General features: G+C 41.8%; 1 protein-coding gene across 1 annotated transcript; it reads left to right on the forward strand.

The window, feature by feature from the left end:
- Window positions 1–2,423: 2,423 nt before the first annotated feature.
- LOC134216848 (protein mab-21) lies at window positions 2,424–25,803 on the forward strand. Its single transcript, XM_062695639.1, has 2 exons — window positions 2,424–3,669; window positions 25,138–25,803. The coding sequence occupies exons 1-2, from the start codon at window positions 2,922–2,924 to the stop codon at window positions 25,485–25,487; spliced, it is 1,098 nt and encodes a 365-aa protein (XP_062551623.1). The 5' UTR covers window positions 2,424–2,921; the 3' UTR covers window positions 25,488–25,803.
- The last annotated feature ends 202 nt before the right edge of the window (window positions 25,804–26,005 follow it).

The following is a 26,005-nucleotide window of genomic DNA, read 5'->3' on the forward strand; positions in this document are numbered from 1 at the left end:
GCCTGGAAGCCTCCTTCAAGAGGCCTGGAAGCCTCCTTTCAAGAGGCCTGGAAGCCTCCTTTCAAGAGGCCTCAAGCCTTCTTCCAAGAGGCCTGGAAGCCTCATTTCAAGAGGCTCGTAAGCCTCCTTTCAAGATGCTCGTAAGCCTCCTCTCAAGAGGCTCGTAAGCTCGTAAGCCTCCTTTCAAGAAGCTCGAAAGCCTCCTTTCAAGAGGCTCGGATTCCTCCTTTCAAGAGGCTTGGAAGCCTCCTTTCATAATGCTCTTAGACCTCCTTTCGAAAGACTCGAAAGCCTCATTTCAAGAGGCACGGAAGCCTGCTTTCAAGAGGCTCAGAAGCATGCTTTCAAGAGGCTTGGAAGCCTGCTTTCAAGAGGCTCGGAAGCCTCCTTTCAAGAGGCCCGGAAGCCTCATTTCAAGAGGCTCGGAAGCCTCATTTCAAGAGACTCAGAAGCCTCCTTTCAAGAGGCTCGTAAGCCTTCTTTCAAGAGGCTCGGAAGCCTCCTTTCAAGAGGCTCGGAAGCCTCCTTTCATCGGGCTCGTAAGCCTGCTTTAAAGAGGCTCGGAAGCCTGCTTTCAACAGGCTCGGAAGCGTCTTTTCAAGATGCACGGAAGCCTTCTTTCAAGAGGCACGGAAACCTCCTTACAAGAGGCGCGGAAGCCTCCTTTCAAGAGGCTCGGAAGCATCCTTTCAAAAGGCTCGGAAACCTCCTCTCAAGAGGCTCGGAAACCTCAAGAGAGGCTTGGATGCCTCTTTTAAAAAGGCTCGGAAGCCTCCTTTCAAGAGGCACGGAAGCCACCTTTCAAGATGCTCGGAAGCCTTCTTTCAAGAAGCTCAGAAGCCTCCTTTCAAGAGGCTGGGAAACCTCCATTCAAGAGGCTCGGAAACCTCTTTTGAAGAAGCTCGGAAACTTCCTTTCAAAAGGTTTGGAAGCCTCCTTTTAAAAGGCTCGGAAGCCTCCTTTCAAAAGGCTCGGAAGGCTCCTTTCAAGAGGTTCGAAAGTATCTTTTCAAGAGGCTCGGAAGCCTGCTTTCAAGAAGCTTGGAAGCCTCCTTTCAAAAGGCTCGGAAACTTCCTTTCAAGAGGCTTGGAAACCTCCTTTCAAAAGGCTCGGAAATCTCCTCTCAAGAGGCTCGGAAACTTCCTTTCAAGGGGCTCGGGAACCTCCTTTCAAGAGGCTTGAAAACCTTCTTTCAAGAGGCTTGAAAACCTTCTTTCAAGAAGCTTGGTAGTCCCTCTTCAAAAGGTTTGGAAGCCTCTTTTCAAGAGGTTCGAAAGCCTCCTTTCAAGAGGCTCGGAAATCTTTTTTTGAGAGGCTCGGAAACTTCCTTTCAAGAAGTTTGTAAGTCTCCTTTAAAGAGGTTCGGCAGCCTCCTTTCAAGAGACTCGTATGTCTCTTTTCAAGAGGCTCGGAAACATCCATTCAAGAGCCTCGGAAACCTCCATTCAAGAGGTTCGGAGGCCTCCTTTCTTCTACGGGGCAGAGAAGCCTGCTTTAAAGAGGTTTGGAAGTCTCCTTTCAAGAGGCTTGAAAGCCTCCTTTCAAAAGGCTCGGGAGCCTCCTTTCAAGAGGCTCGGAAGCCTTCTTTCAAGAGGTTCGGGAGCGACTTCAGTTGAAAATAAATCAAGAAGTTTAATTAAAAAAATATAACGTACCAGTTCATTAACAGCTTTTATTTGAATTTATTAAAATATAAGTTATACAAAAAATATATATTTTCAAAGGAGTTGTCGAGGAGCTTTAAGAATATATCAATTCCAACCTACAAATCACCAGAGAAAATCCCTCGTGCCAAGAAAGGAAAACATAATCCGAAACACCCACTCCCGCTCGATCGAAACATGAGCCATAAAACCATGCACGACGAGGGTGTGAGAGGCGAAACCCAAACATAATAAACGGCACATGCCTTCTCCGGCGTGGGGTGCATCAATTTCAGCCGCCGCCAAAGCGTACAACGAAACACAACCCAACAGCAGCAACGCACACACCGACGAGAAACACCCGCCGGACCCGGTTTCATTCAACGACAGAGGGAGGCGTGGTCTCGACGACGCCTGTGTATGCAAACAAACAAAGTCACCACGCCACACCGTCGCGAAACACGAGTGCGAATGGGAAGCAGCGAGAAGACCGCGCCACAGGCAAGCTACCGTGCGGCGAAGAAGCTGTGGTAGCGAAGAAGAAAGTAGAAGCACACAAGCAAACGGCAGAAAAACATGGTGCTTGCTGCGATGGTGTGCGCTGTGCGTGGTTACCAACGGCAACCGCGTACGGATGGGGAACGGTCACCAACACAATGACACCGGAGGCCGTGCTTTTGCACGATGCGATCGATCAACAAACCGAAGAACTGGGGTGGCCTGCGGCGGCGGATTGAACGTTCTGTGTAGGAACATTTTTCACCCGTCGTTCGAACAGGCGTTCAGTGGCGTACGAGGCGTTGCATCGATCAGTTGGGTGTTATTCGGTCGGGTTCGGCATTTAACCGTGTGTGATTCCGGAATAGTTCCTGGTCCTGTCCAAGTGCAGGGAGAGCGTCGTGCCGCGCGCGGCACCTTAATTAATCTTCTCCGGACTAGCCGAGCCAGGCGCATGTAGTTATTTCGCTCGTCCACTGGAGTTATCTGTGATACAAGAGTCGGGACGGGTGTGTGAAGTAAAAGAAGTCGGTGCAATCGATGTGTAAATAAGCAAAATCAAGAATACGGGGCACGTGTTCGATGTTCGTTCACTCCTCCTGGTTGGCGTTAATGGTTATTGTTGATGTTCCTTGCGGCGATTGATTGAGAAGAAGCTATGGAGATCTAATTAGTGTAAGCAATTAAGCCCACGGCGTAGTGTGATCAAGTGAACGAAGAATCAGCATTCTGCATTCAAGTATCTCAAGAAGAAAATTGTTGAAACCTAAGTGCGAAAACATGCTCGTACCTCCGGAGATGATTGCCGTGCAATCAAAGCTTATTTATCAGATGAACAAGTATTGCGCTGATCGGGTACAGGCCCGGAAATCTCAAATACACAAAACAATTCAAGAAGTGTGTCGAGTCGTTCAGGATGTTCTCAAAGAAGTGGAAGTTCAAGAGCCTCGCTTTATCTCCTCGCTGAACGACTATAACGGACGGTTCGATGGGCTGGAAGTCGTTTCGCCGACGGAGTTCGAAATCATAATCTACCTCAACCAGATGGGAGTCCTGAACTTTGTGGACGACGGCACTCTGCCGGGATGTGCCGTTCTCAAGCTAAGTGACGGTCGAAAACGTTCCATGTCGCTGTGGGTGGAGTTCATCACCGCTTCCGGTTACCTTTCGGCGCGGAAAATACGTTCCCGCTTCCAAACGCTAGTGGCTCAGGCTTGTGATAAATGTGCGTACCGTGATTCCGTGAAGATGATTGCCGACACCACAGAAGTGAAACTGCGAATACGGGAGCGGATTATAGTACAAATTACGCCAGCGTTCAAATGTGCCGGATTGTGGCCGCGGTCGGCGTCCCATTGGCCGCTACCGCAGATACCGTGGCCGCATCCGAACATAGTGTCGGAGGTGAAAACCGAAGGCTTCGATATGCTGTCCAAGGAGTGCATAGCGTTGCAGGGGAAGAACTCGGCGATGGAGGGCGATGCGTGGGTTCTTAGCTTCACCGAGGCGGAGAATAAGTTGTTGCAAGGTGAATAAAAAGTTATTCAATAATGTCAATTGTGATAAGTAATATGCAACTACATGAGTAGATTTTAAAAATTGCAAAGAGAGTTTTATGTGTGCCGACGGCACTCGGTGGTTGATCGGCGCTGGCTTGAATTTGCGAATACGATCTTTGATCTATACGCGATGGTGGTTACTGTTTATTTCGATGAAAATCACGTCAAGCTGTTAGGGTAAAATCAGCAGTGATTCAAATCGTTCGGGGCTGTCAGTCTGAATATGAATCTGAAACATTAATTTTCCCAGCAACTGTTCTAGATTCATTTTTTATACCAGTCAACTGTTAAAAAAAAAAAAACTGGTATAACGCTCAGTTCTATGTTCTGCAGATTTAAACTACGAATGAATCACACGATTCAATTATTTTGGTGTATGAATGCGACATATTATCTACGGATCAATCCACTTTGCAATTGCGGCGCCTGTTTTGACAGCAACATAATGATTTAATTTAATTACAAATTCGAAAAACATGAATGGAACACTTCTGGGGAAACCAGCGAGTTGGTTTATATTTGCTAAAGATTCAAACAAGAATAGTGTTCGAAAATTTGCAATGAAACTGAATCACTACCCGAGCAGGACAAATTGGCTAAATAAAGCCTGTCCACATTATATTTCGGACAGTTCGATAATGCTCAATCGATTTATCGCCATTTCATCAATTTAGACGTGAGCTAAACATGCTGAAAGCAGCACACAAACCGTAGAGATTCAGCTGTCATGTAAATGGATTGTCTCCGTAGTTTGTAAAAATGTTTAAAAATTGCCTTTAAAGATGGGTGTCCGAAATTTAACGTGGACAGGCTTTAATACTTAATTCTGTTATTGATACCTTACTCTGTTATGAACTAGCTCTGCATAAGGTCAAATACCAAAGGAATAACACCAAAAATTAATATGCACAATACTTGAGCCATAACATACTCTGTTATTAAATTATATTTCAATACCAAATGCATAACCAATTATTATTCGTTTGGTATTGAAATATCTAAACATGGTATGCCTCAAGTATTCTGCATATAAGTTTTTGGTATTATTTTTTGGTGTTTTACCTCTTATGCAAGGCTAAATCATACCAATTTCTGTTATCGAGGTCGTCGTTCCTGCTCGGGTACTGATTTCACTCATTGCGAAGTGGTGATTTCGGCGTTTCTATTTGTTGCATTCCAATAATCCCTATAGCATTTATCTCCTGATTTCATTTTTCACGCGATGAAAATATGTTCTTATCATACAAGTTAGCACTTGAGGACAGCCTTCAAATATATCTAGCTGCAGTTTTCCGTGAGCGGTAATGAGAGCCAACATGCCTGTGGGTTCTTTCCGATTTAAAGTTTATGGTGGTCATCCGCACCCACTGTTCCGATTACACTGGATTCTGTTTTTACACGATTTACATTTTCTCAATTTTCCACTCATCCTAAATGTTAAACGTATATTAATTATCATGTGATTTTTCTTTGATTTATTCTGGATTTTTTGAAACATGTTGCGAAGAGTTTGGTGGCAAATTAAAGTCACACGATCAAAAATACGAGCGAAAAAAAATCGTGTAAAAACAAAATCCTGTGTAGACGAATCCAAGTAAAAATAAGAATAAGACAAACGACGGCTTCAACTTTGACAGATCCTACAGCACAGCATAGGAAGATAATTTTAAAATGCTTATAATAAATTCTAGACAAATTGTGATTAACATCTGATTGATGTCCGATACGGAAAAAGTTCTGAATTACATATTTGGAAGCATATCTCATTTTTTGAAAATTTTCCAAAAAATGTATCTATCATACAGTTTGGAACTTTTTCCGTATCATACAACAACCAGATTTTAATTACATTTTGTCTACAATTTATTAATAGTAGTTTGTGCAACAAGTTGCAAAAAGATGATTTTTTCAGCACGACTTGTACGTTTATCCATCGAGGCTTGCCGATAAATTTGTACCAAAATTGTACAGTCTAATTTACTCCACATGGTCATTCTTGCCAATACATTATGTTGCTGCAGAGAACAATCAGATTCCATGTTACCGTGCCACATTGCATAGTTCGATAAGCCGTGAAGCGATAGATGTACTTGCTTTTGGAAATTTTTGATGTCATGTCCATCAAACTATTTCATGTATTACGCGACGCAGAGAATACACTATTTGAACACTTACCCAAGATCATTCAGCAAAATGTAGTCATGTAACTACTGTTCTGATATTGGTTTTTCATTATAGCACCCAAATGAGTGTTATAATGAATATTATGCAACCTATTTGAGTTGCATAATGTTCATTAAAGCACCCAATTAGTTGGTATGGAAAAGTAGGCCGTTTTATCACTCAAAGACGAACTGTAAACCAGATATTATGATCAGGAATTGCAAAAAAGCATTTTAAAATGATCTTCCTATGCTGTGCTGTCAAAGCTAACACCGCACCGTCGTGTGTCTTCTCCTTATTTTTACTTGGATTCGTCTATTCGTCTAACATTGGTCAGAATATGTTTCAAACAAAAAGGTGGTGATGCAATGGATCCACACCTAATTATTTACTACATTAGTCTGATTGTTCGATACAGTGGGAACAGTTGACCTCCAAAAGCGTCAAATCAGAAACTACCCACAGTTAAGTTGGCGGCCATTAATGCTACCTTACACCTCGGGTCACGGCGTCGCGCCGGAAGGACATACATGATAGAATCCACTAATGACAGCAGACAGTTTATTTCGCACCTAGCGTTCTTGTATGCACAAATCTCAATAGATGATCAACATAACTGAAAATGATCACTGGTTGAGCAAGACTGGTACACGAGCTGCTGAAAGAACTTCTGGAGGAAACTAGGTTTTGTTTATGAAATTTCTACAGGAATTACTTGGAAAACTTCATTCCTTGATAAAATCCTATGAGAATTTAGCATTAGCATTAGCATTGAGCGATTCGCACAAATTCAAAGGTGATACAAACATAGCCTTTTATAAGAGAGTAGCATTACTTTCATCCGTTACCACAGATATTGATTTGAGACTAATCACTATCACTTAGATGGAAGCAGGGTTGGGAAAAATCAAATTTTCAAAAAATCGGGTTTGATCAAACTCTCCCGCGATCTTACTTACGATCTTACTTTTGTACTTACTTTAACAAGTGATAAAAACTCGCCAGCGATTAGGAATCGTTTGAATATCGTATCTTAATTTGAAGCACTTACCGTTACATTTTGTACACTTTTTCCTTACAACCATGAAACCATAACGCCAAATAGAAGATATAACTGGACTGTAGACAATTAGCTGATTATATTAAAGATCAGGGAATCAATATTCGAGCAACGCCTAACATTATACCCTTTGTCGTCAACAGAGTTTGTTACTGACCCAACACCAAACCCAAACACAATATGACAAGAATCATTTGGCTTGCATGCTCTGATTTTTTCCGAGAATACGATGCTAATTTTGTAATCATAGTTACATTCTCGAATATTTCCATAAAAGCAGAAACTTCCCAACAAACAATTTAAGTTGAATAAGCTAGTTTTTTAGCTGAAGAAGCCCATTTTCAACGGCTTTATTCAGCTTCCAATGTTTGTTGGGTATGATAGCTTAGAACCAAGATTTGCTGAAGAGATAATGCAAAATAACGGGATGAAAAGTAAGCAACAAAATTGTCTTATTTTTTGTCCGACAAAAACAAAGCTTTGTCGTTAGTTCTCTTTGTCACTTGTTTCACAAGCGCGTCCAAGAAAAAAATGATTCCCTGGTAAAGATTAATATTTGAATGAAAATTCTGTATTTATTATCGTTTGAGTATGTTATTTGAGAAGTTGTCATCGGCGACAACTCGCCTACTGTTTTCACGTGAAAAGTTTTCACATGAAAATTGTAATCATTATAGTCTGATAATGATTCAGCACAACACTGGATGGAAGCAAGGCACTCTATAACAGGTGAGATCTGCCCTGACCACGTCCTTGCGAATGCTGGGGAAGGGAAAAGATTATTAGTTGGACACCTACTGAAAAAAGATGAAGAGAACTCTACTCTCATAGGTAAAGTAAGAAACACAAAAAAAAAACTAAGATAGAAATACAAAATATTAAAAAAAAAATGACAAAATGAAAAGGACGAGCCTGGGATTAAACCCACGATCTCCTGCTTATAAGGCAGAAGCCACTAGACCACCGAACTCGTATTGGTAAAAACCTATGAGAATTTCTGATGAAATTCATATAGGTATTCTTTCGAAAATCCATTCATGTTCTATTTGGGAAATTCCTTTAGTAAATTATACAATATTCCTGCTGGAATTCATTCGGAAATTTTTTAAGGAATGAAATAGTTTCCGATAACCGAAAGGGTTTTTGAAGGCATTTCCTGCAAACTTTTCAAAAGCATTCCTGGAAGAACTTATAGAACCGAAAGAATTCCCGAAGAAAAATCAAAATTTTGAAGAAATCCCTGCTGACATTTTCAAAATAATTTCCGAATACATTTCCAAGGCAATTTGCAAAGGAATTTACGAAAAAAAAACGAAAAAATTCTAAAGGAGTTTTAAATGAATTTATAAAGAGATCCCCGAAAAAAAACAAAAGAAATGGAGAATGTTGTAAAGGAATTCCTGATGGAAATGGCCAAAAAATTTCCACAAGTTGCCAAACACACTAGATAATTTTCTAAAGATTACCCTAAGAGTTTCCCAAGGAATTGCTTGAAGTACTTCTGAAAGAATTCCTGTGGCAATTTCAAGAAAAATTGTCAAGAAATCGCTAGAGAAATTTCTAAGAAATTTCCAAAGTAATTTTTTAAAAATCCGAAGGAATTCCTAAAAAATCTTCCGGAAGAATTCCTAAATTAATTTCCGATAAAATTTCTAAGCAAATTTCTCGTTATCATTCGTTTTGTTGTCACTCAACACATGAAATCCGCCTTTTAGTAGGCATTTAATTTGTCACTTTCAATCACCGTGGGAAGGTGAGAAGTTTTATCTCGTTTTAAACGTACTGGAGCCATGTTTGAAATGAATCAAAATTAAACAATATGTGATAATGCGCAATTTGAAAAGGTTCAGAACGACTTACTTCAAAATACTCATAAAAATGAATACACAATTATTGGAATGAAAGTTAAAATTAGTCCGCTAATTGAATTGACTAAATCCTAATGCCTTACGAATAACTTACTTACTTACTTATGGATCCTGTACACCTCCGGTGGTGCAAAGGGCCGATTTGAAAGTTCTTCATACTGAGCGTTGCCCGGCTATCGCTTTAACCTGTTGCCAGGTTACATTTCGGTCGACTTCTTTTATTTCTTTATTGAGGCTTCGCCGCCATGAGCCTCTGGGTCTGCCTCTGCTGCGATGTCCCGATGGGTTCCAGTCTAATGCTTGTCTACGGATTTCGTTTCCGCCTCCGTAGAGTGTGGCCGACCCAGCCCCACTTCCGATCCCGAATTTCTGTTGCTATCGGCCTCTGGTGACAACGACGATGGAGCTCGTTGTTTGAGATCCAGTTGTGAGGCCACCAGGCCCGAATTATATACCGCAGGCATCTGTTAATGAACACCTGCAGCCGTTGAGTGTTCTACACTGATACACACCATGTTTCGCTAGCGTATAACACTTATCGTGCGTTCACTTATCTGCCTGTTTTTCCAGATATTTCTTAAACACGCAAAGGCAGCCATTGCTTTCTTGATCCGTGCGCCTATGTCGATCTTGATACCGCCGTCTGACGCCATTTGGCTACCAAGATATTGGAAGCTTTCAACATTCTCCACTGGTTGCCCGTCTACTGTGAAACTGGAAGGGGTCGCCGTGTTTACATCCAACGATTTTGTTTTGTTGACGTTGATGACTAAACCTGTCGAGCACTCGGCAAGGTCGTTGAGCTTACTCTGCATATCAGAGCGCCGTTGAGCGAGGAGTGCAACGTCATCAGCCAATTTGAAGTCGTTTAGGTGCTCCATTGTTGTAGGCTGCCATAACAGCCCGCGGTTTGGTCCACGGTCAATCGCACCTACCAGAATCTCATCGATTACGATGACGAACAGTAACGGTGATAGAATACATCCTTGCCTCACACCAGGTACGGCCCGGATAGGGTCGGACAAGACCCCATTGTTCAGCACTCTACACGAGAAGGCCTCGATGAGGCCGATGATTTTCTCAGGAACCCCCTTGCGTCTCAGGGCGCCCCACATATTCTCGTGATTGAGACGGTCGAAAGCTTTTTCGTAGTCAATGAATACCAAGTAAAGGGACTCTTGGAATTCGTTGACCTGCTCCAGAATGATGCGGAGCGTGACAATATGGTCCACACAGGATCTTCCGGCATGGAATCCGGCCTGCTGCCGCCGGAGAGTCGCATCGATCTTCTCCTGAATCCGGGCTAGGATAATTTTGCATAGAACTTTGAGAACGGTACACAGCAACATAATGCCTCGCCAGTTATCGCATACAGTCAGGTCACCCTTTTTGGGCACCTTCACTAAGATACCTTGCATCCAGTCGACCGGGAAAGTTGCGGTGTCCCAGATATTACGAAATAAACGATGCAGTTGAGCGGATGTCATGGGGTCAGCTTTGAGCATCTCGGCTGATATGCGATCGACCCCTGGGGCTTTATTCGATTTCATGCTTTGAATGGCTGTTTGAATCCCTAGCAGTGAGGGAGCTTCGGTATTGACGCATGTTATACGTCGGATCCTAGGCAGATCATGCCGAGGTGGGTGTGGCCTGGCGGGCACTGGAAAAATTGTTTGAAGTGCTTGAACTAGCATTTCAGCAGGTCAGTTGGGTCGGTCAATAACTGACCATTCGCGTCTTTTACAGGGATCGTTGCATTCATCTTCGCCCCGCTTAAGCGTCGTGAGATATCCTAGAGGCGAATGTTCCCGGTTGCTGCGGCTCTCTCCTTCGTCGACCAGAGAGTTCGCCCACGTTCGCTTGTCCCGTTGACATGAGCGTTTCACTTCCTTCTCCAAAGACGGGATCGTTTACGGGCTAAGACTTTGGCTCCTCTGGTTTTTGATCGCTCTATCGTGGCTTTGGCTTCTCTTCGCTCCTCTATATCTCTCCAGGTCTCATCGGTGATCATTTTTTTTTCTCTGGGTGCGCAGTTCGACCAGATTTTTCTCGCTGGTGGCGATGAAGGCATTCTTGATGGCGGTCCATTGGTCTTCCACGCTGCCACCTTCCGGAATATCTGCAGCACGCGTCTCCAGTTCTTCAACGAAGGACCGTTTCACCGTGGCATCTTCCAGTCGGCGTGTGTTGAACCGTCGTCAAACTCTCTCCTCCTGCCGACGAATCCGCGCAATGCGCAGGCGTATTTCGCCGATGAGGAGGTGATGATCAGACGCGATATCGGCACTACGTTTATTCCGTACATCAAGAAGGCTTCGTTTCCATTTTCGGCTGATGCAGATGTGGTCGATTTGATTTTCTGTAAAGCCGTCACGGGAGACCCACGACGAGACGAGACGAGACGAATAACACTTGTGAAAACAGTTTAAATGCAACTGTATGGGAAAAATCTTCCAAAGCAATTTAAAACAGTTTTTTTTGTAATTATCAACTCTAAAGCCTTGAACAATACAACATAAATATAAAAAGCATGCTTTTAAAGGGTAACAGAGCCTAACGAGTGTCTAATATCTTACACCTTTTCTGCCGATTTTCATCCACATTCGTTGTATTTTTTTTCTCTGTAAAAACAAAATGTTGTGTTGTGTGGCCACGCGATTAGTGGCGTCAGTATGTTTTTTTAACGAGAAATATTCTTCACTGGTCTGCTGGGTGTCGTATAAATGTGGTGTCCGTTGGCTAATGTTAGGTGTTGATTATTAGTTTGTGCGATCACTGATCGAAGACGGTGACACGGTGGAGCTCTGGAATCGATGAAAGGAGGGACAAATTGGGGATTTAGTAGATTCCGACGGGACAGTACAATAAGACTTGAAAAACGGTACTGTCCCCTGAAGTACGATACGTATGGCCAGCCTACATGCACTGTTTCGACCCTCATTACAGACATTCCTTTTATGATTTTCACAGTGGAGTAACAGAAAAGTATTTTTGCATACACAGTCTAATATAGAGCAATTCGTTCTTACCCGGCTCTTACCATAAAAATTAAAATGAATATTATCTGCGAAAATTTTATGTCGAAGATGCCGTTAATGTATTCATTTTTTGTTGTCGAACTAACGGAGTACGGGAGAAGTTTATTATCTCACCCCATGATATTCCAGCGTGGACTGACATCCTGACCAAGCCACTTTAGACATGGTTGCCTTAAAGCCTCATCTCTTACCGCTGAGCTATGGAAAATCTTATCAGCGATCGAATCAATGTTCCACGATGTTAGGTTCATTGTTTATTTTATTTTTGCCTTCAATGTACACTAAAGAGCTGAGCAGAATGGATACGTTTGCGTGCGTTTTGGCAGTTTTACCATGGGAAAACTGTCAAAACGTACGCAAACGTATCCATTCTGCTCAGCTCTTAAGTCCGAGTTAAGGCTACAGAGGCGTCGCGTCCGCATGTGCAACCTGTGCACTGCACAGGTAGCAATTTTGTCCCTAACACTTAAACTCACGATAGATTTCTTGTCATTCTAATACAAATATATACTTGGATTATGTGCATTTGTCATATGTTTAGTACAAATTTAACGATTAGGTATAAATACATAATCCTAAAATATGCACGGCGACATGTGATATGAGGCAACTGAAATGCTGCGATGGGGGCGCGCTACATTTTTCTCCACGATACCGAAACGACGCACCGCCACATCACGTGCACTTTCAGCAGAGCACGGTTTGCCATGCATCATACACGCATTATTTTGTATGTGTAGGTCACCCGTTATAACCGCAATCGGGATGTATAGGTAGCCAAGACTATAGAAATAGAGGGAGGGGTCTAGAACCATCTTAAGAACCTTCCTCGATCGCAAAAACCTCTGCACACAAATTTTCACGCCGATCGGTCCAATAGTTTCGGAGTCTATAAGGTTCAGACAGACAGAAATTCATTTTTATGTATATAGATTGAAGATTGATTGATTGGGATTTTGGCCTATGATGAATTTTTCGTCAAATCCAATATCCAAAATATTCAGGAGTTATTCGTATACCATGTGGACAACTTAGGGGGTGGATGGGTAAGAAGAATGTCCATGGTTCAAACATTTTTCCCTGACAAAAGCGAGAAAACAAAATTGGGTCCGGACGATGCTTTTTTATTTCACCCAGCAAGGGCCATAGGACGTCAGTTTTAAAATGTATATTAAAGCGTTAAAACACATTCTAGCCAAAAATAGAATAATTCATAGTTGAGGGACGTTTAGATAATAAACTTCATTGTACAGACCCCATTTTTCTGATATGTATGACATGCTAATAACAAATGTGTATTTTTTATAGCCTATTTAGATTAGGCTATTTATGACTTTGTTAAGTGAGAGGGTATCCAATTATTACGAGGTGTTCAGACTGCAGCAAGATAATATATCTTGACGTTTCCATGTTTCCTCATTTGCACGCTAATACAGGGTTGAATTCAAGGAGAGTTTTAAAATTTAATTTGCGAAATCAAGCATTTGTGTGGCGACAATCGAACATTTTTTTCTGAACAAAGTTTCTTTTAAAAAAACCCAGATTAATCCACCTAGCGGTGATGGCGCCTTTCTCGCGCAAAAAGGTAATAAATGTAGCCTTTACGCTTACACCTCGATAATGTACAAGAAAGGCAAAACAGTTACACCGTCTAATGTTATGATTGAAAATTTACACTAGTAGATGACAGATGGCGCTGACAAAAGTTTCTCGAATTTCCTATGTTCGAATTTTGACTTTCGGACAATTTCATAGTACTATGAAACTGAACGAAGAGCATACTTACGCCTAAATGGGTGCAACACGAGCATCTTTATAGTACGATGAAACTCTTAATGGGAGCAAGCCACGGATAAACTTCAAAAATATTCATAGATGCAAGGCATTTTTCAGAACACATTATTGTTCTATGTGACTATGTCTCATCACTATTTTAATATTATCATTTTTATGCGATTCGCAATTATTATGAAATTCAATAGTGATCAACAGCGTTTTAGTCTCTGTCGGATGCAACTTGTTGCAAGAAAATCGGTTAAGAGTTACTATGTGAAAAATTGGCTAATGTTTTTATAGCATTTTGTGCACACACATACACACACATACACACACACGGACAGACAGACATTTGTTCAGCTCGTCGAGCTGAATCGATTGGTATATAATACTATGGGTCTCCGGAACTCTTATCAAAAGTTCGTTTTCGGAGTGAAATGATAGCCTTTCGGTACAACTTTGTTGTACGAGAAAGGCAAAAAATATAAAAAAAATATGAAAAGGGATTTTCGAAGAATATTTGAAGCTCTCATTAAGGATAATGAGCGAAGCTACATTCATTAGTTGTGCGCCGTTCTTCGGGGAATCAGACTATTCCTCAATTTATTTTTAAGTTTAAAAAGTATTTTGATTCTGTACTATGATCGAACGGAGATTTGATAGAAAAATTTAGATATTTTTTGGGAATTCTCACAAATAAATAAAAAAAGGACGATTGGACCAATTTTCAAGAAATATTATCGAACTAAAATGTATTTCCACCAGTATCTCCATGTATGAAGGGCAACTCAGTAATTTAATTTTTTTCAAAAATAGAAACTGAACCATTGCGTTCTACTCGACAATCAATGATACAGCTTCTAACAAAATCGAATCGTGTGAATGTGATATAATTTAAACTGGATTTTGGATGAATTAATGCATTACTACTTTATATATACATCCCATTCAAATCGTACAGTTGTCCCACGTGAAAAATGTTGAAATCCAAAGTATATTAAGCCATTCAAGGAGCAGAATTGAAACAATTTATGAAATCATGTTTATTCATCAAATATATTCGTTTTACAACCATTCCTACGTTTTAAATTATCTTCCGCATTGGCCCTTGAACTTTGAAAATTTATTCGATTTGTTCTATTAAATCTAGGTTTAAGTTAAATACTTCATGTTAACTCTAGAGAGCATCTGTTTTTTAAACAATTCATGTTGAATAAGTTGAGAATAAATAATTATCATCATTATTTTTCATCATATAAAATGCTTTCCACAAAACCATCACAATCCGAGTTATTCTTCAGCGCTCAGAAGATTTCCATCTAACATGCATTCGACCCTGCTGCGACAGAAAGAGCATGACTGTCAACTACGAAACAAAATGAAAACAGAGAGAATTTTCTCTCTGGCAAAGAGAGCGTGACGCTTGTCAGTTTTGTTTTGTTGAATTTCTCCCTGCATCCCAGTGAGAACGAAAGCTCTCTCGTAATAATTGTTCGTAATAAATTCTTTGTGACTCTTTTTAGCGGGTATCTTTTGACAGCGCAAAATGTATGGAATATTACGTAAATAATGACATCATAAAGCGTATTTACCCTGAAACGCCAATTATTATGTCATTATTGGCGTAATCTGAATAGGCTATTAGCCATCAAATCATTCTTAATATAATTCAATTTTCTGAACACATAACTATTAAGATTTATCTCATTCTACGAAATAACTTGAATTAAAATTAAAAGATACCGTTTCATTGCATAGATGTCTTATATGTCATATTGAAAAACATTATGTTTCCCCAGATTAGTTTGTTTTTCAATTTAACGCGCTGTCACTTTAAGTTTAGTTTGAATTTAATTCGATAAATGGGATGTAGCTTAGATATCTGCTTCTGCGAAACATATGGGATCGTTTATAATGGATATCAGGTTTTTCTCAAAATATTTAACTTTGATACGAGAAGCGCGAACAATCATCAACTCGTCATAATTTTCTTAATTGAATTCTTAACTTTTTTTCTACAACAAATATAATTTTGAAAAAGTATCACCGGCGCGTGCTTACTCGTAATTTTAATGCTGATACATTGACAGCTGCATCAAACAACTGATAACCGAAATACGCCACTCGGTATTGGTCGTGGTAAGAATTGACCACGCGACGCCTCTGGCTCCAAAAAAAAACTTTTTATCGGAGACCCGGAGACCCATTGTGCTGACAACGAATTAAGAAGATGTCTATGTGTGCACAAAACAGTCTTGAGTCTAGCTCAACTAAGACAAGCTACCATTTTTGCATTAATATACAGGGGATGTACAAAATAAATGGGATAGGCAAATTTTTGGTGTAATTAGATGTGCTGTAACTATATCAATTAGGGTCTTCTTGCGAGCAAAGGCGTAGGATTGCCAATCCGGAGATGGCGAATTCTATTCTCGGTCCGTACTAGGATGTTTTCGGGTTGGAAACATTCTCGACACCCTGGGCATAGTGTATCCATTGTACTTGCTATAACTAGAAGCTTCAGCTGGATTTTTGTCCGGCTTCAAAATTGGAACAACTTTAGCCATTTTCCATTTATCTGGGAAGTATGCCAATTGAAAACATGTGTTAAATAAATTAACCAAAAGGGATAAAGAGCTCTCAGGAAGTATGTAGAAAATACCATCATCACCCGGAGCTTTCATATTTTTAAAATTTTCTCTTAATAGTTCTAACTTCATCCAAATTAGTTCCGAAGGGTCAAAAACATTCTCTTGATTGAGAATGTCTTCGAAGCTCCGTGTAACCTGATCCTCAATTTGACTAGTGAGACCTAGACTAAAATTATGGGCACTGTCGAACTGCTGAGCAAGTTTTTGAGCCTTTTCGCCATTTGTTAATAAAATTTTATTTCCCTCGTTAAGCGCTGGAATAGGCTTTTGAGGTTTTTTAAGAATTTTCGTTAATTTCCAAAAGAGTTTCGAACTGGGATCCAACTTCGAGACATTATTCTCAAAGTTGGTATTTCTCAGAATAGCGAAACGTTTTTTAATTTCATTTGGCAAATCTCGCCAAATAACTTTCAACGCGGGATCGCGAGTTCTTTGGTATTGCCTTTGCCTCACATTTTTAAGACGGATCAGTAGCTGAAGACCGTCGTCAATAATAATGGAGTTGAATTTAATTTCACATTTAGGAATTGCAATGCCTCTGGCTTCGACAATTAAATTTGTCATCATCCCATCAAAATTCATATCGATATAAGTTTTATATAAATCCCAATCAGCTCTATGATAATTAAAAGTAGAGCTGATTGGATTATAAATGGCTTCTTGTGAGATTTCAAATGTCACAGGAAGGTGATCAGAGTCAAAGTCCGCATGAGTTACCAATTGGCCACACAGCTGACTTGAATCCGTTAAAACCAAATCAATTGTCGAAGGATTTCGAGTGGATGAAAAACATGTTGGGCCATTGGGATATTGAATAGTATAATATCCCGCAGAACAATCTTCAAATAAAATTTTTCCGTTGGAATTGCTTTGAGCATTATTCCATGAACGGAGTTTGGCATTGAAGTCACCAAATACGAAGAATTTTGATTTGTTGCGAGTCAGAATTTGAAGGTCAGCTTTCAACAAATTCTTTTGGTGCCCATTGCATTGAAAAGGCAAGTACCTAGGCTGCAATGAAGGAAAATTGTTCAAAAATTGTTTCAACAGAAACTCCTATGGTTTCAAAAACTTTGGTTTCGAACGAAGAAAATAATTTATGTTTGATACGTCTATAAATGACAATGGCGACCCCACCACAGGCGCTGTCAACACGATCATTTCTGTAGATAAAATAATTTGGATCTCTTTTAATGGAGAGTCCTGGTTAGAAATACGTTTCAGTTATAATGGCAACATGCACATTATGAACTGAAAGGAAATTGAATAATTAATCTTCCTTACCCTTTAGAGAGCGGGCATTCCAATTTAGAACTTTCACACAATTATTTGGATCCATTAAAACGGAGTCCGATAACAATTTTTTGTATGTACTTTATACCAACCTGAACAGCTTCAGGTATGGTATTTGCTTTGATTATTATTTATTTATTCAGACTAAGGCCGAATTGGCCTGTGCGGTATATAAGAGTCTTCTCCATTCGGCTCGGTCCATGGCTACACGTCGCCAACCCCGCAGTCTACGGAGGGTCCGCAAGTCATCTTCCATCCGATCGATCCACCTTGCCCGCTGCGCACCTCGCTTTCTTGTGCCCGTCGGATCGTTGTCGAAAACCATTTTCACCGGCTTATTGTCCGACATTCTGGCTACGTGCCCGGCCCACCTCAGTCGTCCGATTTTCGCGGTGTGAACGATGGATGGTTCTCCCAACAGCTGATGTAACTCGTGGTTCATTAGCCTCCTCCACGTACCGTCCGCCATCTGCACTCCACCATAGATGGTACGCAGCACTTTCCTTTCGAAAACTCCAAGTGCGCGTTGGTACTCACGAGCATCGTCCAGGTCTCGTGTCCAAAGTATGTACGATTTCCAGCCACTATGCGTCTCCGAATTTCTCGGCTGGTATCATTTTCGGCGGTCACCAGTGAGCCCAAGTACACAAATTCTTCTACCACCTCGATTTCGTCACCACCGATGCCAACTCGCGGTGGGTGGCTCACATTGTCTTCTCTTGAACCTCTTGCTATCATGTACTTTGTCTTCGACGTGTTGATGACTAGTCCGATCCGCTTGGCTTCCCTCTTCAGTCTGATGTAGGCTTCCTCCATCTTCTCAAAGTTACGTGCCATGATATCTATGTCGTCGGCGAAGCCAAATTGCTGGACGGACTTATTGAAAATTGTACCACTCAAGTTAATCCCTGTTCTTCGTATTACCCCTTCCAAAGCGATGTTGAATAGCAGACCATCACCTTGCCGTAACCCTCTGCGGGTTTCGAAAGGACTCGAGAATGCCACTGAAACTCGAACTACACACATCACCCGATCCATCGTCGCTTTGATCAACCGTGTCAGTTTATCCGGAAATCCGTGTTCGTGCATTAGCTGCCATAGCTGGTCTCGATCGGTTGTATCATATGCGGCTTTGAAGTCTTTGAATAGATGATGTGTGGGCACGTTGTATTCGCGGCATTTCTGCAGTACTTGGCGAATGGCGAACACCTGGTCTGTTGTGGAGCGTTCGCCCATAAAACCCGCCTGGTACTGCCCCACGAACTCCCTTGCAATCGGTGCTAGTCGACGGCATAAAATTTGGGAGAGTACCTTGTAGGTGGCATTCAGCATTGTGATTGCGCGGTAGTTGCTACAATCCAGCTTATCGCCCTTTTTGTAGATGGGACACACGACACCTTCCATCCACTCCTGCGGCAAAACTTCCTCCTCCCAAATCTTGGTAATGACCCAGTGCAGCGCTCTAGCCAGTGCCTCACCACCGTGTTTAAATAGCTCTCCTGGTAGGGGCTTTGTTGTTCTTCAGCCGGCCAATCTCCTCCTGGATTTCCTGGAGATCCGGAGCCGGTAAAATTATGTCCTGCGCGCGTTCTCTCAGGTCTATCACCATACCGCCATCTTCGTCTGCCACATCGCCATTCAGGTGCTCTTCGTAGTGCTGCCGCCACCTTTGGATCACCTCACGCTCGTTCGTAAGAAGGTTCCCGTTTAAGTCCTTACACATATCAGGCTGTGGCACGTGGCCCTTACGTGAACGGTTCAACTTCTCATAGAACTTTCGTGTGTTATTAGCGCGGTACAGTTGCTCCGTCTCTTCACGGTCTCGATCTTCCTGCTGACGCTTTTTCCTCTGGAAATCGAGTTTTGTCTGTTCCGTGTTGATATCGTGCCTCGTTCGCCCTCGTGCGGTGTTGCAGCAATGTTGCCCATGCTGCATTCTTCCCCTAGTAGCACACTTGCTTCACACAGGTTACTGCAACTCATATGTGACCAGATCTAGTCATATTCAAGTTGGTTCAACCATTTTTGTCTGACTTGTGCTGCTCGGGTCTCTTCTACTAACTGCTCACATTCGCCGTCATACCAGTCGTTTCTCTGATCCGGGGGTACCGTGCCAAGTGCAGCGGTTGCGGTGCTTCAAATGGCGGATCGAATATCTCTCCAGCCATCTTCAAGAGACGCTGCGCCTAGCTGCTCTTCCGTTGGGAGTGCCACTTCCAGCTGCTGCGCGTATTCTTGGGCTAGTCTACCGTCTTGCAGCCGTCCAATGTTAAGCCGTGGCGTCCGACGTCAACGCGTTTTGTACACCGTCGCGAGTTTTTAGCGCAGGCATACTGCAGCGAGGTAGTGATCGGATTCAATATTCGCACTGCGGTAAGTGCAGACGTACGTGATGTCGGAGAAGAATTTTCCGTCGATTAGAACGTGGTCGATTTGGTTTACCGTTTCTTGGTTAGGTGATCTCCATGTGGCCTTGTGGATATTTTTGCGGGGAAAGAAGGTGCTTCGGACTACCATTCCGCGGGAGGATGCGAAATTTATGCATCGTTGGCCGTTGTCATTCGATACGGTGTGCAGACTATCCGGTCCGATTACCGGTCTATACATTTCCTCCCTTCCTACCTGCGCGTTCATGTCACCGATGACGATTTTGACGTCCCGCAGTGGGCATCCATCGTATGTCTGCTCCAGCTGCACATAGAACGCTTCTTTCTCGTCGTCGGATCTCCCTTCGTGTGGGCAGTGCACGTTGATGATGCTATAGTTGAAGAAACGGCCTTTTATCTTCAGCTTGCACATCCTTGCGTTGATTGGCTGCCACCCAATCACGCGTTGGCGCATCTTACCCAGCACTATGAACCCGGTTCCCAGCTCGTTGGTGGAGCCACAGGTTTGGTAGAAGGTAGCCGCCCGATGCCCGCTTTTCCACACTTTCTGTCCTATCCAGCAAATCTCCTGCAGCGCCACGACGTCTAAGCTGCGGGGATGTAATTCATCGTAGATCATCCTGTCGCAACCTGCGACACCTAGCGACTTGCAATTCCATGTTCCAAGCTTCCAATCGTGATCCTGTATTCGTCGCCTAGGTCTTTGCCGATTATATCGAGTCGCATTATCTCTTATATTGTTCGTAATGATTGGTTTTCTAGGCGGCTTATTCGGCCTGCGCAAACCTCCTGTCTAGTCGGAGGGCCGTCGTGTCAGGGCCAGTGTTGTAAAATGTCATTTGCATTCGTTTGTATAATTTTCCCAGAACTTGTTTCAGAAGGTAGCTATCAATTCATGTTGTATGACGAACTTATAGCGGTTAAATGGGCCTACAACTTTGTCTAACGAGACTTTGCTGTAAATATGTAATCTGGGGCGTGGGAGGCAAAATGTCATTCAAATGACATTATGTCAAATGACACATGACATTTTGGAGAGTTTTCACTCTCCAGCCTTTGATGTTATACTTAGAGCAATGTACCCTTGGACAAAAATATAACCCTACTCAAGCGTTATGAGTACATTCAAAATTATGGAAGAAATTTTGCTTCTAAAGAAAGTTATGAGCAAATTAGTCAAATGACATGCAGATGACATTTTACAAGCCTGGTCAGGGCTGTTTAGCGTCCCACCTAACACCAGGACTTGGGCTTGTGCGCTTTGAGCGGCACACGGTCGCTTTGGCGGAGCCTACTTGCGGATACATGCAGCTTATTATAGAGGTTTAACAGGGCCCACTGTAAAACCCCACCACATCCTAGGCAGGCGCCACAACTCGCAGATGGCCTGGGGAGGGATCGTCAAGCCCTTGGATATAGTGAACATTGGATCAATCATGTGATGCAATTGATCAGTTAAAAAATCAAAATCGGAAGCAGATATGCTACCTGAATAGGCAACATGACCGTTATTTTCCGTTGGGACATGGGTATAAACCTCATTTTGAGAAGAGAAATTTTGTCTACCAGCAGCGATGTTTGCATACGTGGGTACACTCGAAAAATTGGAATTTACGGAAGTGCTTGCTACCCGTTGAGGGGCAGCAAAATTTGTTCGTGAATTGTGGTGGGTATGAATTGCTCGGCCGGTAACTGGTTTCGAATTTTGAGCGTTTGAAAAATTTCTACCCGTCGAATCTGGGATCCGATTGGAATTTCCCGTCATCAATTTTGCGCGGGAATTCAAAACTTTTTTGCGTGAAGGGCATTCCCAGAAATTGGATTTATGATTGCCCCCACAATTTGCGCACTTAAATTTATTGGAATCTTCTCTCACAGGACATGCGTCCTTGGCGTGAGAGGTTCCACCACAAATCAAGCATTTAGCATCCATGTGACAATGTTTGGTTCCATGACCCCACTTTTGCCACTTACGGCACTGGATGGGGTTTTGGAAATTTCCCCCAGGCCTGCGGAAATGTTCCCATGTAACACGGACATGGGACATAATACAGGCCTTTTCCAAACTTTTCATATTATTTAGTTCACTTTTGTTAAAATGAACTAAATAAAATTCTTGAGAAATGCCCCTCTGGGAAGTACCAGAGTGGGATTTTTTTTACATCTTAATTACTTGGACTGGTGAAAATTCAAGTAATTGAGAAATTTCAATTTTAATCTCATCCAGTGATTTATCATCACTGGGGAGACCTTTCAAGACGACGTTTTGTCGTCGTATGTGAAGAATTTATGGCGCTTCTCAGTTAAATACTGAAGAAGACGTTTGCGATCGTCAAAGGATCCCGGCAAACGCGGCAGTCACCCTTCCTAGCAATCTGAAATGAAACCTTGATCCCCTGAAGGTTACTCAAGATTTCATTCCAGCCAGAAAACTCGGCAACAGATACCACAATTGGCGGAATCCGTTGTTTCTTCGCATGAATCGAATCACCTGGGTTAGAGGTAGATTTGATTTCCTCAATTTCGTCATTAATCAAATCGAACTGATTGCTCAGTTCGATAGGAGAAGAATTATTTCCGATATTATATATCTGTCTCCAGCTTCCTTCTATTTTTTCCGCGCTTGGGCAAGACGGTCTTGAAACCTTGTTTCTTTGAAGGAAGTGGAGAATTCAGAGACTCCCCCTTCCTCTTGTTTTTATTAATGCTCATTGCTGAGCGTGGAGACGTGACCTTCTAATAGTTTTTTTCCAGAACGGTGTCCCTGCAGGATTACCACCGCTTGTCGGAATTTTACTTCCGCAAACGGGTCCAACGTAAAACGAAGGCACGGGTCCTTGCAAAGATCGTAACGTGATCAGTGGGTACAAATAGCGCTGAGAAGCACTGTTGATATTAAAATAGCTTCGAGTAGTATTAAAAACTTCCTTCCTAAGGAAAAGAGAAAAAAGAACCGCACAGTACGAAAGCACGATGCGGTCTCAATGGACATAGCTTTATTTCTTCAATCAACGGCGCTTGAATTTGGAAGAAATAAAATGAAAAGTTGCACGATGAATCATGAGTCGCATAAATTTCAAACTCATGCATCGAGACAAAATTCTCCAAACTCCAAGAATGTGTCTTTATAATAATTTTATACAAATAGGAATTCGTAGTTGATTTTATGCATAAATTTTTTTATTCGGTTTTGTTATTGTTCTATTTGATTGGAAAAAATTGTCAACAAGTTTGTTGTGAAAATGTTATTGAATACTTAATTCGAACTTGACTTTAGTCTTGTGAGTGTATTTCGATTACTTTCTTGTAACTGAAAGATGTTGAAAATGTGAACATTTGTGAAAATGTGAACACGTCTATTTTTTACTTTCATACGACAAACCGTGTTACTTGGGACCTTCCCCTATATAAAAATGAATTCCTGAAAATCTCGGAAAATCTGTAGAAAATTACCCATTGGCAGGGTTTGCAACGTCGCAGATTGATTTCTCGCAAGTGCTTTGAAAATCCTCAACTATCTCATCAAGATATCGGAAAACAATTAAGCATTAACGGTAAGTCGTGTGATTGAACATTAAAACGAAACTCTCAACATTGAATAGAAGGAGAAATGCGATCAGAATGGATGTTCTTGTAGTGATCAGAATCACAAGCGTGTCGGGAAAACGTTTAGGCGCAATACCAATGCTTGGATCAGGGATGTGGCCAAAAAGTCGAATCTGTCCAAGCCTTTCGTTCAGAGAGCCAATAATCGAGACAGACTGCATACGTACAAAATGCAGAAGGCTACAAATTGTTACATATGGCAAAATACAGTGGGAAATTCTTCCGAAGCTATTGTTCTTCACCGTCCAGCACAATTTTGATGTTTTGGAGGACGTAAGGTAGCAGAAAATCACAAAGTTTGTTTCTAGGCAATTTTCAACCTAATTTGCCAAGCAATCTGTTTAATGACAAACGGAGTACGTCGTTCGTGACTACCGGGACTCACCCCCTTGGAATAGGTTGCATTTAACAGGATATTTCAAGCACGACGCATCAATTAAAACCATTGTAAATTGCGGTAAAATATATAATTATTTTACAATGTTGTGAAAACTCATATGTGAATATGTACGTTATGTGGAAGATATTGATTTGGAAAATGTATTGAAGGTAACCACTTTCCCTTCGATGGGACTCGAACCCATGACCCTACAGTACGCTAGACTGGTGCTTTAACCAACTAAGCTACGAAAGACCTCCGTCGGCCTTCGTAACCTAGCGGCTGCTGAATGAGCTCGAGATTCCTAAATTGGACACATAGTCAAATCACTCGCAATCCATTTTCTCAAGCCAACACTTTCACATTAAAGGATCGTGAGTATTTAAAATGTCTGGCGACTATACACATTCTTCACCAGCAACTGTACTGATCAAGTGAGGTTGTGTAAGCTATTTGCCAGTCGGTCGTAAAGCTCAGACCCGACCGCATTGCATAGGTAAAAGCACGCAACTCAGGTTCAGTTCCATCAAAGTTTATTGCCTATTTCTGGGAATTAAACCACCCGACTTGGACATTAATTTACAATGTCTTGAAAACTCATATGTGTCGGGTCAAATTTGTTCACTCCAGGACTAGGCTAGTGCGCTTTGAGCGGCACACGGTCGCTTTGATAAGGCCTGCTTGCGCATACACATAGAAGTTCAACAGTGCCCACTATCAAACCCTATCACATCCTAGGCAGACCCCACAGGACGCCCAGTGCCAATACTACACTACCAACTAAGTACGCAACCCTTAGCTGGCTATCAATTGTCTTCGGTAGACCCGTGGATGCGTGAAAATTGAAACTTCAGAGGATCAGAGCTTTGTTAGGCGCTCTAATCCGGATGTCAACTCGCCATTTTGTAGCCCCGTTCAGAAGCAGATGGGTCATAAACGCTACGTACGGGTATATGAGTAAACAGTGTTCCTTCCCAATTACCAAAAAAATTTCAAAAAAAATCATAAAACAATATATTTAGCATAGAATGGATTGTATTCGCTTAAAAAATGTTACCTAGAACATCCAAATTTATACAACTGATCGCTTATAAACAAGTCGATGTTTAAAAAAAATGGCAGAATGACAAATTCCTTTCTTATTAATTACACATAAAATGAATGATATAATAAATTAATAATAACTGTTAAACCATCTTTCTCTCCAATTCCCCAGGTGGCTGCCGGCGGCGGTGTCTCAGCATCCTGAAAACCCTCCGCGATCGACATCTGGACCTGCCGGGCAACCCGGTGACCTCGTACATCATGAAAACCCTGCTCCTGTACGAGTGCGAGAAGCACCCGCGCGAGATGGAGTGGGACGAGAACTGTATGGGCGATCGGATCAACGGCATCTTCCTGCAGCTGATCTCGTGCTTGCAGTGCCGGCGCTGTCCGCACTACTTCCTACCGAATATGGACCTGTTCAAGGGGAAATCGCCGGGGGCGCTGGAGAACGCCTCCAAACAGGTCTGGCGACTGACTAGGATTATGCTCACCAACTCGCGATGTCTGGAGGAGTTGTAATAAGGGTGATTGTGTGGGGTGGGAGATAAAGGGGAAATTGAGAGCGAGTGTTTCGTACTAGTTAATGGCAAAAGTCCTCTAAATTATTCGACTTCAGAAAACTACTCAGTATACTTGTATTATTGTGTATGAATCGTAAAAACTATAATCAGTAAACGAACGCATAAAATTATTAACTTATGTCTAACCAATTGAGAAATCGACGTATACCTACTGTAGCATGTAAGCAACAAATGAAATCAGTTTTAAGTAGAAGACAAATTCACTGAAAAATCAAAATTCTCATGAAAAATACAGCAATTTTAATCTAAACATAGTTTGGCATTTGAATAAATAACATGATAATATTACAGTCAGTTTAATTTATGATATTTGTCAGAATAGTATTGGACAGGCTTCAGCAAACTCCGATTTTTTTTAATCTTTCATCTATTTGAGAGGCACATTACCGTGAAAGTCCTTCTCCGATCACTTTGATCAATTTTCCCATCAACGCCTACTATTGTATCGTCTCAGAT

This window comes from Armigeres subalbatus, chromosome 1 (genome assembly GCF_024139115.2).
Source record: "Armigeres subalbatus isolate Guangzhou_Male chromosome 1, GZ_Asu_2, whole genome shotgun sequence".
NCBI lineage: Eukaryota > Metazoa > Arthropoda > Insecta > Diptera > Culicidae > Armigeres > Armigeres subalbatus.

Excerpts from the sequence above, each read along its gene's own strand:
- LOC134216848 (XM_062695639.1), top strand. The coding sequence starts at position 2,922 with ATGCTCGTACCTCCGGAGATGATTGCCGTGCAATCAAAGCTTATTTAT. Across the intron at positions 3,670-25,137 it reads GGAGAATAAGTTGTTGCAAG|GTGGCTGCCGGCGGCGGTGT; the intron begins GTGAATAAAAAG and ends CCAATTCCCCAG.